Source organism: Strongylocentrotus purpuratus, unplaced genomic scaffold, assembly GCF_000002235.5.
Source record: "Strongylocentrotus purpuratus isolate Spur 01 unplaced genomic scaffold, Spur_5.0 spur5_scaffold_8, whole genome shotgun sequence".
NCBI classification, from domain to species: domain Eukaryota; kingdom Metazoa; phylum Echinodermata; class Echinoidea; order Camarodonta; family Strongylocentrotidae; genus Strongylocentrotus; species Strongylocentrotus purpuratus.
In genome coordinates this window covers 17,770,437-17,783,999 of record NW_022145614.1, presented here as the reverse complement: position 1 = coordinate 17,783,999, position 13,563 = coordinate 17,770,437, and the positions used below count along the sequence as shown (strand labels likewise).

The window sequence follows — 13,563 nt, the reverse complement described above, 5'->3', positions numbered from 1 at the left end:
CTTGTCTGATGGCCATCTGTTAGCTTACCAGTTTCTAGTGATACATTAGTTGACATATTTGGGATCTTCTTTGAATTTCACATTTAAAAAATCATACAAATTATTTCTCTGATTGCCTGGCCGAGTTTCGACTGATTTTATTTGTTACTATTATGCAACTTTGGTTATCTATTACTTAACTTCTGCTTCTGTTTATTACTTGTGCTAAAATCATGGTATTCTCATACCCCCTGTAAATCCCTAATCCCTTGTCTCCTCCATCCCAGGGTAGGGAAAATTTAGCGTTATTATGTTTGAAATTCATGTTTTAGGGTACAACTTTCAACAGCACAACGGTACGCTTTAATTGAAATGACCCGAAGCTATTACTAAAGGGGCAGTCCTTCCTGATATTAATTTGATTTTTATAGAAACAGAAAATTAAGGAACAGGGCAGTGAAAGGTTGAGCAAATTCCGATTAAAAATGATCAAGTTATGAATATGTGAAGTTCCGATCAATCAAACATAAATTGGCCACAAATGACTGTGACATATCTAGCAAGCTTCTATCCAATTTGCTCTGTACATATAATTTCTTCTTTTTTTCTTGAGGGGGGGGGGGGGGGGGGCTCCTGTCGAATTTGCATTGAGTTTTATTTTTTTTCAAATCTTGAGACATTATAAATCATAGTATTATTGTAATGGGTCCCGTAATGTGGGCGAGGGCGCAACAGGGGACTCAACAGGTACAGTAGTCTTTAGGAGACAAAGAGAGGGGGGGGGGGGGTGTTCGGTGAAAAGAAGATGATATCACACTTCTCGACACCCTTTACCGTTTGTTACACGTTTTAATTCGCATTCCATCCACTAAGTAAGATCGTTGGCTCCAAAATTATGGGAGACCTCCTTATTTACTGGACCAAAGCAAGGGCGAATTCTGTAAAGGGGAGGTAGGATGGGTGAGTCACAGGAATCTCTACCCCACTTTTAAGCTTGGCTGAAGAGGACCATTGTGTGTTTGTTTTATAATTGATATGCTTGTCACAATTATTTCGTAATTGCCCCTACCCCTCTTTTACCAAATTCTGAAGCCACCCATTCCATTTTTAACACCCCACTAAACTCAACCACCTCTTCTCTTTTGACTAATGGATTGACAGTACCTAATATGAGTTGAGTATCTCACTCACTAAGGAACATTTTCTTTTAAGATAAGCAACGCCACATTAAAAAAAAAAAGTTTTTAGTCTCATCTACATTTAACATGAGTGCCCCACATAAACATAATTGCAATATGTTCACTAAGTGATGCAGAATGTAAGCGGATTGCGCAAGACCAATCCGATACGACACATCCGATGGTGACATTGCGCAATACCGATTGAACATGCACGAGAACAGGATATGGATTACCAAAGACCTACGATGATGATACATTATATTTTTGAAGATGAATGTTAGAACGGAAAGTGGTGTTGTCCGCAAATAACACTAACAACATTTATCGGGCAGAGGGGGAGGGGGGGGGGGGGAGCTGTGACCAATACAATCCTGTGATAATTTTGAGTGTAAAGTAATAGAATAATAAAATATTTGATTAATCACGCGAAAAGAGGGTGCAGAATGGATTTAATACGCCCCCTCCCCATTTTAAGGCTCAGAATATCAATAAAAAAACCCAAATATTCTTGATGGCCGTGGACGTCTGAACATGATGGACAAAAAAAGCACTTGTTTCACATTTCTACCGGGAGTGTGTCTTCATTCAGAAAATGGTAATTTGGACAACTAATCCCACCGGAAAATTACCCTCTAGAACAATTAACCCATGTGGACAAGTATCCCCCGGAAAAAAATCTTCTTTTGGATATTAAAACCAACTTATTATCAGGGTAGACTTCCCCTTTAATGAACAGGAGGGGGGTGGCTTTGATAGGGAGTTATTTTCAGGGGTGGGGGTGATTGTCCACGGGGTTAATTGTCCTCGTGGGTAGTTGTCCTTGGTCGTCCTGAGGGGGGGGGGGGGAGTAATTATCAAAGGGGGTTATTTTCAGGGGGCGGGGTAATTGTGCTAGAGGGTTATTTTAGGGGGTGAGGAGGGGAATTTATCCGGGGGGGGGGGGGGTAGCAATTGTCCGCGGTGGTGATTTTCCTATGCCTCTCATAGCAATCACTATATCTATAATATATGGCTGGCCTATTCTTACGCTTGTAAAAGGGAAGAAAAAACAACTGCGGAATAACTAAATAATATGCGTACTGAGAAGAACATGTCGATACACATGTATAGTTTATGCTTTGTAATGAACCGCCAGATTAACCCTTATTAATGAGAAATGCAATTGGGAATATGGTCGAAGCTACGAGCTTGGCTCTTGTTTGACATTGACCGAGGAGCACTTGGAGACAGAGCATGTTCCATAGAAACCGAAACACCTTAGCTAAGCGAGCCGTCTCTGGATTTATTGGCCAGGCCTAAGAGTGTATTATGAATCATAAACATTTAAACATAAACATAAGGTGTTAACCTAAACTTTATTTGTTAATGAAATAGGCCAACGGGTATGCATTGAATATGATGTTATTATTTGTATAAAACAATATATAGATACCAAGTAATAATCTTCCCTCGGTAAATCATAATGTTGGTTATGTTTTACTCTAGACGACGTTAAGTGAAGTGCACAGCTTGGAGGATGGAACGTGAGAGAGGTGGACAGCGGGTTGGTTACCATGGTGGCAGAGGAAGAGGGGGGCGAGGAGGCCCCTACAATGCTGGAGCTGAGGGATATGGGTGAGCCGCAATTTCAAATGACCTCTGATACCTCAGTCAAACTGACAACACCGACTTCAGAAGGACAATAGAACACCTAAATTATGATAGACGAATAGAAAGTATACTACACTGAATGGTCAAGAATTTATTTGTTCGAAGTCGGTCGCGGAAGGTTTGCCTGAGGTATAAATGAAGCATAAAACGCAAAATGGATTTCCAGAAAATGATTACAGACCTTTATGAAAGTGACTTTTATTTTTATAAAGAACTGTTGGGACAATTGCCGACATTGTTATTCCCACGTCACAGAAACAAACTAAACGTTTGCGAGCCTTTGTACAACCAAAGCATATTATTGATTATCTCTTGGTGGTGTTCCTTTTTCTGAAATGATCAAATGTTTTTTTAGAAAATATAGGCTCACATGGGAAAATATGTAAATGGATACATATTGCATATGTAGCTAAATAATTAATAAATTTGTTAGTATATTGTAAAACAATACTCGGTTGTTTCCTACAATAAATTGCTCACGTCATAGTGATCGAAATATGACTAAGCTGAAGATGGTAAGGAAATTATTTGCACGAAAAACTCCTTGAAATACTTTATTTTGTTGCATGAACTTGTGATATATTTCAAACCCATATTTTTGACAATTTACGAACGCAATATTTAAAATCTGGAATGTTTCAGTGGTAATTTCACCAAGAAATTATAAGTTATAATGACTTTAATGTTCGTTGTAAAATGTAGGAGCAAAATGTATATGTTCATAATAACATTAGGAAATTGGTATATCTTACCCAAACAGTCATAAATTTGCAGTTGTACCATACATTCTTGTGAAATTCACATCGAGTTGCAGGAGACACTGGTACAGCATAGCATACAAAGTTTTATTGAGGACAGTTTTGTACTTTTGATATTTTGGTAATTAATATCTCCTCGCATTTGTTTGGGTACACCCTGTATTAGACTAAGGAACGGGAGAAAAGGGATGAGAACAAGAAGCTAAGTTCAAAGAGGAAGGTGTGGTTGTTCACACATCTTTCATGAATAACAATATATAAACGCAAGTAGTGAGAAGTTTGCATTTTTCATAGCTTTGAAATATCAATAAGCGACTGATATTTTCTCATAAACCAACATTTTCTGGAAAGGATATACAATTGACTTTTCATTATTTTAATAACGTAGAATATAAACTTTAATGACTACTTGTGTTTGCTCTTGATACAATTTTCAAAAATGTAGGGATCGGCGCGGCGAACCTCACCACAACCAAGCGAGGGGCCCTCGTGTGGTTTATCCAGTAGGCTATAAAACATTAGAACAGCTCCTGTCTAAAGACCCTGACGACGCAGTACAAGAGTTAGGTTCTCTCAAGCAAGGTCTGGGCAAGCTTCTAGAAATGACGGATATACGCTATGACCTGATGTCGCTGTTGTTTCAGGTCTTTCACCATGTTTGCCAGGCGCAGGTGTCCAATGAAACTATCAACATGCTGTTAGATATGCTCGGAAGGAACCACTTCATCAGCAGACATCTAACAATCCATCTTTTTGCGATGAGGACCGAGAGAAGCCAGACCAAACTGCGGGTTATGCCTAGATGCATTCATGACATCGCAAATGTCCTGTCAGAGCTACAGCAACGCCTTCCAAGTTACTTGACAGATGTTGAAGGTGCTGCGTCACTCCTTAAAGATGCTGTCAGATACGCAGAGAAAAGGAACATACTTGTCGATGAGACAATTCAAGAAGAGGTACGCCAACTTGTGAAATTTCATGAGACAATCCAAGAGGAAAGAATGAAGAAGCCACGTACGGCCATCGAACCCACAGCACCTCCTCCAGATAATTTTCGTGAGCACAGTGTGTTTCCAACCTCTAATGAACTGACAGATAATTCTCTTCGTCCTTACCTTCGAGCAAACATTACGAAGGGAAAGTATGAAAGTGTTGAACATTATCTTGACGTCCAATTTCGTCTTCTGCGAGAAGACTTTGTCCGCCCACTTAGAGAAGGTATTAGTGAGTATAAGATGGCAACAGCTCGACCAGGGAAACGAGACAAACGCTTCCAAGACATCCATCTATACTATGATGTAACATTAGACGAACCACTGTACTCACAAAGTGGAGTTACGTTTAGGATTCACTTCGATGAGTCTAAACTCAAAGGCGTTCGATGGCAATCTTCGAAGCGACTGATCTATGGTTCACTCGTCATCTTGTCACCTGATGATTTAAAGACCCTCATCTTCGGCACAGTTGCAAATCGAAAGCCTGAGGATTTGGCTAAAGGCTTCATTGAAATCAAGCTCGAGAGGGACGAAGAAATTGCAGAGATCTTCACTGAAAAGACATTCATCATGGCAGAGTCTTCAGCATACTTCGAAGCTTACCGACATGTCCTGAGCCGCATACAACATGTCACTGAGCAGTCAATGCCCCTAACTGATTACATCATATCAGCATCAACAAAAGCTAGTCCACCTGCCTACATCCGGAACGATCCCTCCATTGAATATGACCTATCATCCATCGTCTCTGATAAAGTTCCAAACGCAAAGCACACAGCAATGCGTATGAAGACCGTGAGGATTCTCGATGGTCGTGAATGGACAAGACTAGGGAACACTGGTCTTGACGAGGCCCAGCTTCGAGCCGTGCAAGCAGCACTTACTCAAGAGATGACGGTCATACAAGGCCCACCTGGTACTGGAAAAACTTACATCGGGTCGAAGATAGTTCACACTCTTCTCGATAACCAGCGTATTTGGAAAGAAGCTCAAGTTCTAGGACTGGACGGACACGCAGGCCGTGCGAACAAACCAATCCTACTCGTCTGCTATACAAACCATGCTTTAGATCAGTTTCTGGAAGGAGTTGCAGATTATAACAGTGAAGGTATCGTGAGAGTTGGTGGTCGAAGTTCTAGCGAGGCTCTGAAGCGGTTCAACCTCAATTCACTCAGGAGCTCAAAGCTTCAGGAGACACCTCGACACGTGAGACGTAGAATCGGAGAGGTTCGTGGCGAAATCGAAAGTCTCGGGAGAGAAGTCAAAGGCCTTCAGGACAAGATTAACCATACAAGGAAGGGACTATTTCATGAAAGAGTACTCATGAAGCACATGACTGACGCACAAGAAAGAAGCCTCAACCAAGGAAATGTCTTTGCAGTAGATGGCCAGTCCCTTCTCGTCCATTGGCTCCTTGGTGATATTCAGATGAGACTTCCACCTGAGGAGCTTGATGTTCCTGAAGATAACGGACCACCAAATGAAGACGAAAATGCCGAAGGAGAAGAAGAGCTTGATATCTTAGAGGAGGCACATCTCCTTGACGAGATGAGGCGCCTGGACGTTGACGACCAACGAAATAGAATATTCACAGGCGATGCGAATGCCAACTTCGATGATGACACTTTGGCTTTCCGACTTAACGACCTGGACGACTTGGAAGCGGGAGGGTGGCAACAAGACCGACAGCAACTCAGAAATAGGAAGCACAACTTGGAGAGAAAGCTCAGGAGTAATGAAAGAATGTCCGACCAAGAGGCAAACACCGTTAGGAACGTTTGGGATCTTGAAGAAGGAAACCGATGGAGGTTATACCGCTATTGGGCTCATTTACATCGCCATGAATCTCTTCGTCAGCTCGTGGATATGCAACGGCAATTCACAAATGTTTGTCAGGAGCTTCGCGAGGCACGCAGTCAAGAAGATTTTGAAATCGTCAAAAATGCCTCGGTCGTTGGCATGACAACAACTGGAGCTGCAAAGTTCCATATGCTACTTCAGAGAATCCAACCGAGGATTATGGTGGTCGAGGAAGCGGCAGAGGTGTTAGAAGCCCATATTGTGACTGCATTGACTGAGTCATGTCAACATCTCATATTGATTGGAGATCACCAACAACTTCGGCCAAGTCCTACGGTCTTCAAATTAGCTACGCAGTATAACCTGGACATATCTCTGTTTGAACGTATGATCAACAATGATGTACCTTATCAACGACTGGTTCTACAACATAGAATGAGGCCTGAAATTTCTCGACTCATGAGGATGGAAAGATTGTACCCATATCTCCAAGATGACGTCTCTGTGAAGAAGTTCGACGATATCCACGGGGTTACAAAGAACATCTTCTTCCTTCATCATGAAATAGAAGAAGATTCTGTGGATGAAATGAAGAGTCACTCCAACATTCACGAGGCAAAGTTCTTGGTAGGACTTTGCAGGTACTTCTTGCAGCAGGGTTACCTTCCAGAGAAGATCACGATCTTGACTACCTATTCCGGTCAACTCTCTGCCTTTAATAGGTTGATGAAAAAGAGTGACTTTGAAGGTGTCAGAGTTGCTACAGTTGACAACTTCCAGGGAGAGGAAAACGACATAATTCTACTCTCTCTCGTTCGCAGCAACAAGCAGGGAAGTGTTGGCTTCTTGAAGATCGACAACAGAATCTGCGTAGCGCTCTCGAGAGCAAGACAGGGTCTGTACTGCATCGGAAATTTCAAACTCCTCGCACAACAAAACCCAACTGGGCCAAGCTTGTGGAGGGAAATCGTGAAGGACGCTGAAATCTATGGCACCATCGGAAAATCCCTTAAGCTCCAGTGCAGAAATCACACTGAGACACAAAATGAGGTTTCAAGTGAAGCGGATTTTTCAAAAGTCCCAGAAGGCGGTTGTTCCGTACCATGTGAAGCACGTCTTACCTGTGGTCATGTTTGCCGAATGCCATGCCACCCCACCGACATGAAACATGAAAACTACAAGTGCCGTCAAAAGTGTACTCAGACAATTTGCACCTTATGTCATCCATGCATGAAACAGTGCTACCAGCCTTGTGACACGCAGTGCAAAAAACCTGTCGATAAGGCACTGCCTTGTGGTCACGTACAGAATGTGCCTTGCTACAACAGCAGCTCAGAAGTAATCTGCGAATCTCCATGCCGCAGGAGACTGGATTGCGGACATCAATGCAAGGAGCCGTGTGGAAAGAGCTGTACAATGGTCTGCCAGGAAATGATTCGTCGTTCTGACTGGCCTTGTGGTCATAATGTCCTCGTCAAATGCTCTGCTGGCCCCGAGTCCTGTTCAAAACCATGTGATACGATTCTGAGTTGTGAACATCCGTGCAAGGGTTCATGCGGCGAGTGCCGCCAAGGCCGTCTTCATGCATTCTGCCGAGAAAGATGTGATCGTACACTCGTTTGCGGTCACCCATGCCGGTCGACATGTTCTGCGGATTGTCCACCATGTTCAAGGAAGTGCGAAAACAGATGTCAACACAGCAAATGCAAGAAAAATTGTGGAGAACCTTGTGTCCCATGCGCAGAGAGGTGCATCTGGCGATGTCAACATTTTCGCTGTGGGGCACAATGTGGAAAACCATGCGACAGACGTGCGTGTAATGACCCTTGTACACTCCTGCTGAAGTGTGGCCACCTTTGCATCGGACTCTGTGGCGAACCATGCCCCAAGAAGTGCAGAATCTGTGATAAGGAGGAAGTTACTAGCATCTTCTTTGGCGACGAAGACGAGGATGATGCTAGGTGAGATATACTTTTTCTTTTTCGCAAATATATACATGAAATAGAGAGATTTTAAGGAAGATGTGTCGTAAATATGTCATAATCCTTTAGGTTTATGTTCATATAATTATAGAACAAAAGTGTAAAATATCTTGTGAAAAAGTTTTAGTTACGAAAGGAAGAAGATGAAATCCCCATTCGAAGAATGGGGTGCAAATGCTTGACAGTGTCGATAGGCAACAAAGAAGAAGAAAAAAGAATTATGATAACTAATGAAGATATAATAATCTGTACTTTGTAGTTACGTGTGCCATCATTTTAAAGATTTCAACGATTTAACAATAATATTTTTGTTTAATGGTGACAAATAAATTGGAACAGATCAATCGCGTAGATAAACATTTTCCGCCCGCATCATCTCTCCTGTTCAGGTTTGTAGAGTTAGAGGACTGTAAGCACGTGATTGAAGCGAATGCCCTGGACCAATGGATGAAGACGGACAGTGGAAGCAAGGACACGTCAGAGGCGACTTCCATTAAGGTAGCCAATAATTATTTGTCGTGAATATTTAGTCTTACTATTCTGTAAACATTTGCATTAAGAACGCGGTGGAAAACTATTCATTTTTTTCTTTTGCTTATAACTCCCTTTTGCTGTTTTGATAAAATGGAATATGTGACGTCTTTTCATTTCTGTTTCGATACAATTTTTGACTAATAGAGGTTGCTTCTTTATTGTTTATGATATTTCCACGTTATCTAATCAAATTTTTTTCATTGCTCCAATAATAAAGAAAAAAAAAAGAAGAAGTACAACGAATTTGAACATAACGATGGGAATCTCGACCCATTTTTCAAAACGTACGTGTTACATTAAAGAGGAATTGAAAGGAAAATGATATCTAAGCCATTTCTGAACTTTTTTGATTCCTTTGACAGCTGAAAGAGTGTCCATGGTGCAAAACACCGATCAGACGCAATCTGCGATATGGAAACATCATCAAACAAGCACTAGATGATATAAATGATGTTAAAAGAAACATCTTCGGGAACGAAAGCACAATCCACAATCTCCGTCAGAATCTACAAGAAAAACTTCGTCGAGAAGTTGAGATCATGGATGTGTTCGCCATCGCAAGCGATGAGAAACTCTTCCCTCGAAAGATGGATGCCCGGCGATTCTACGACATGGTCAGTTTGAAGTCTGCGTTGAGCCATGGACAAATCACCGCTTTGGAAAACAGAGTCCGCTTTCTGGAAGAAATTAGAGACCTGGCTAAAGCATTGCGATTGCTGCGATCTCCATCCCTAAATCAGCAGTACGTGGAGCAGATGAAGAGTGAGATGGGTGTCCTGCAGACTTGGATATGCCAGGAGCCCATCAACAGGATGTCCCAGCAGCAGGCCGATGACGCCAACAGGGAAGCAAAGAGGCTCCACCTAGCCCTGACTCTCTTCCGGATCCTGGACGAGAAACCAGGTGCCCGTGACAGAGCCAGCCAAGAGGTGAAGGCCGCCGAGCTTCAGCTCTTTGACGGGAAAGCTATGACCGCCCAGCGAGCGGATAAAGTCAAAAGTCTACTCAAGATGATCGTTTCCAAGTCTGGTGGTTTGGGAATTACCGAGGAAGAGAGGAAGGAAATAGTCGCCGCCATAGGTCTGACCAAAGGTCATTGGTATAAATGCCCCAAAGGGCATGTCTACGCCATTGGGGAATGTGGTGGCGCCACACAGGCAAGCAGTTGCCCTGAGTGTGGTCTAGGAATTGGGGGCACCGGTCACCGTCTGGAAGAGGGCAATAGGGTTGCTTCAGAGATGGACGGGGCGCGATTTGCAGCATGGTCGGAGGAAGCTAATGACATGGCGAATTTCGACCTGATCAATTAGCATTATGAATAATACTCGATAGCATTTGGTGTGAATATGCTGTATTGTAATATTGTAGGTCTCGTAGGCAGCTTTATTTTGCCCTTTTCTCCGATATTCCTCTCATTCAGTTTAAATTTTCGGCATTTTATTACAAGTTGTCGACAGGTATACTGTCGAACTTTATAGACACTATGTCCCTTTTGCAGTCAACATCAAATTCTGTAGAAATTTGCAGGAATTATGAATATGTTATGTACCGGTATGTCCTATCTGTAAAATTTAAACGTTAGCAGTGTCCTAATATTCAAATTATGCAAGGAAACCCGTTTACTTGCTAGACTTCACTGTCAGACACTATTGAGTGACTGACTGGCTTTTTTCTTCTTTGGTAATAACATACATAAAATGAGCTGTAAAGGGTACATGAGCATTTGTCTATATCAATAACCCACTTCTTGTAACGGCCAAAATTAAACTGATTGAATCTTTGCGCAGCACAAAACGTACGGCCATTCGGTACAATGGTCTGAAAACCAGACCATTACTTAATAACTTGGTAGCACTTAGTCGATTTGACAACTAATAGTTGTTATTTTCCCATTTTAAGACATTTTCAAGCCCCCCTCCCCTTTTTTAGGAAAGATCTAAATTAGTATTATCCTCCAATGCCGTTGGAATTTAACCTTTTCATTTTTTGGCCTGCAAATGGGACAAAGTACCGAAGTAGAAACCAACTACACGTTCTCGTGACGTGATTTATCATGATATTTTCAATAGAGATTTTGTCCTGCTGATGTAAAGAGAAACAAAAAAAGCGATGTGAATTTTGTTATTTGAAGTCCTTTTATTTTTGTGTGTGTGATTTCATTCTCGATTATCCTATCAAGAATCCAGAATAAAGTAACTGTTCAAAGTGAGAAAATACAAAAAATGTTGTTTAAACCTACGAAACAATCTGTATATATACGGGACTTTCTTGTAAATCTATCGATAGAACTGCAAGTTGTATCATGTAGACATACTTATTATTGTAATATTTCTGTCTATGTACTATACCGCTTTACATGTAAAGTAAAGTATATGATTTTTATTAAACGACTTTCTGCAATTTGATGAATGAATTAGTGAATAACAAAAAAAATTGCCCAATGGAAACCTGCATATGGTGATTTTAAATAGCGTGTCTCCTCTTTTTCATTCATTTTATTCAAAAATTTAAATTAAAAACTTGATATGACCATTTCATTATGTTGATGAAACCAAAAAGAACCATCAGTCGAAAGTCATATCGAGATGTTTTCATTTGTAAATGAAGTAATTGGATAAATGTTCAAAGTCGAAAGGGACACAATGCATGGATTCACCTTATAGTTATATGTTACATAGCAAGCGAGAATGACAAACAACCTTTATACCGAAGGTATTTGCAAATTCAATAGAGCCATACGTCATCCCCACGTCACATCCATTTTTCAAAACTTGTTACAAGTTACAATAACTGTTTTAAGCTACTGAAATCGTAGCATTTGATTGGCTGTGAGCATTTCTTTCTTTTGTTTATTTTGATCGTGTATGGTACCATTCTTATGGAAAATGCTGTACAATTTACATTTCATGTAATCATACGGATCCAGAAGATTCTCATCTGCAGCTTCGCATCTCTGGAACTCTCTCCCCACTACCTTCCGAACCATGACAGACTTAACTTTCTTTAAATCCGTAAACTGAAATCCTATTTGTTTAAAAACGCTTTCTAATGTCATTTAAACTGCATCTTATAAATTGCCATTGTATTTGTTATCACTTTCTTGTGTTTTTTAAACATTTTTTTATAACTCTATTCTATATTTGTATGTTTTAAATGTTTTTATGAAGAGTGTTGAATGAACTTTGAACTGAATTGAATTGAATTATTGTATTCATAAAAAATTAATAGATTACTGTACTTTTCCATAATTTGCCTTCATTTTCTCTGTAATTGATGTTTATACTGATTGATTATTATTAATCTTGTCCTTATTTTAATATTTCTTTAGTTCATAAATTAGTAGTAATAAGTGTAATTTTGTTGTTTTATATTGTAAAGCGCATTGTTATTTTCTCCGAAGATGAAATGCGCTATAGAAGCCTAGGTTATTATTATTATTATTATTATTTGATGTTTATATTAGAGCAGAACACTTTGGTTTATCACGTACATTATATTTTCACAATATTATGTTATGATGATGACGGAATGTTTTTGTACTAACAACTGGTACTGAAGGTTAACTTTGAGATAATCGTCCTTAGAACGAACGAACGGTGACGTGTCAAATTTCGCATTTGCTGCCATGATCGGACCGGGGCGTGGGGGTGGGGGTAGGGGGGGGGGGGGGGGGGGTGGGGAGATTTGGTCAAATGTATTATACTGCTTGCGTTAACTTTAAGTGCATTACAGATATACTTAACGAGTAGATACAAAAATGTATATTATTTGATTATCAGTAGGTAAACTGCAATATTGTACGTGTGACATATTTTCTTATACGATAACGAAAAAATACTTTTATTTTAGTATAATTTCGGCGACCATCATATAAATATTACTGATATGTTTGACCATAATCCTATTAAAGATCAGGAGGTAATATATTACACATCAGAATGCAAGCAAGTGTTTGCAAATGATTGTGAACAAGATTTGTTGATTTTTTGCCAACTGCTAGATAAAATATGACATCACTTTATATATAGTGCATCACAGCTTTCCGTTGTCATAATAGAGACGTTTAATACTTATCACTTATCAAATAATTAAGTCATTTCAAAACCAATTTGTAGACTTTATTGTAGTTATTGTACTGTTAGTCTCAAATCCTGAGGTTTTAGTTCATGTACATGTGCAAGTGTATAAGTTATCACATTGCATGGCTTGAAAAGTTATGAAAACTTTAACGGGAAATAGCTTGGTTGACTTTGAAATTAAAACAAGTATACGTTATATTGTATATCTGAATTAAAGTTGGAAATCAAAGATTGAAAAACTGATTGCAAAGTGATTGAGGACGTACCATTTACTCAAAAGGTATGTCACAGAGTTGCGTTTTATCGATTAAAATTAATAAATTATGTTTGTTTTTGTATCATTATTATTATAATTGTTTGCTTTTGATAAACCACTGTACATTCAAAGCACACTTTCCCTTTACGATAGACGCAGGAAGGCAACACATTAAAAAGAGGGAGAGATATAGAGATGAAGACGCATTGGAACGATTTTCAGTAATGCACACAATGTTACCAATAAAGTTGGAATATTTTGTTCACCTCCTTTCATTAAAAACATCTGTTACACTTATTCTTGATAACGTTTCTATCTTCTAAGAGCTTTATTGATCAATCTCTACGAC

General features: G+C 39.9%; 1 protein-coding gene across 1 annotated transcript; it reads left to right on the top strand.

Moving 5' to 3' along the window:
• Positions 1-5,047: 5,047 nt before the first annotated feature.
• Positions 5,048-10,374, top strand: LOC753450 (NFX1-type zinc finger-containing protein 1). The gene is made up of 3 exons (XM_030976195.1): positions 5,048-8,324; positions 8,735-8,843; positions 9,242-10,374. The coding sequence occupies exons 1-3, from the start codon at positions 5,134-5,136 to the stop codon at positions 10,187-10,189; spliced, it is 4,248 nt and encodes a 1,415-aa protein (XP_030832055.1). The 5' UTR covers positions 5,048-5,133; the 3' UTR covers positions 10,190-10,374.
• The last annotated feature ends 3,189 nt before the right edge of the window (positions 10,375-13,563 follow it).

What these genes read in the sequence shown, in the direction of transcription:
- LOC753450 (XM_030976195.1), top strand. Translation starts at nt 5,134, where the DNA reads ATGGCAGAGTCTTCAGCATACTTCGAAGCTTACCGACATGTCCTGAGC. An exon ending in GAAGACGAGGATGATGCTAG is followed by an intron (nt 8,325 to 8,734) that starts GTGAGATATACT and finishes TCTCCTGTTCAG; the next exon opens with GTTTGTAGAGTTAGAGGACT. An exon ending in CAGAGGCGACTTCCATTAAG is followed by an intron (nt 8,844 to 9,241) that starts GTAGCCAATAAT and finishes TTCCTTTGACAG; the next exon opens with CTGAAAGAGTGTCCATGGTG.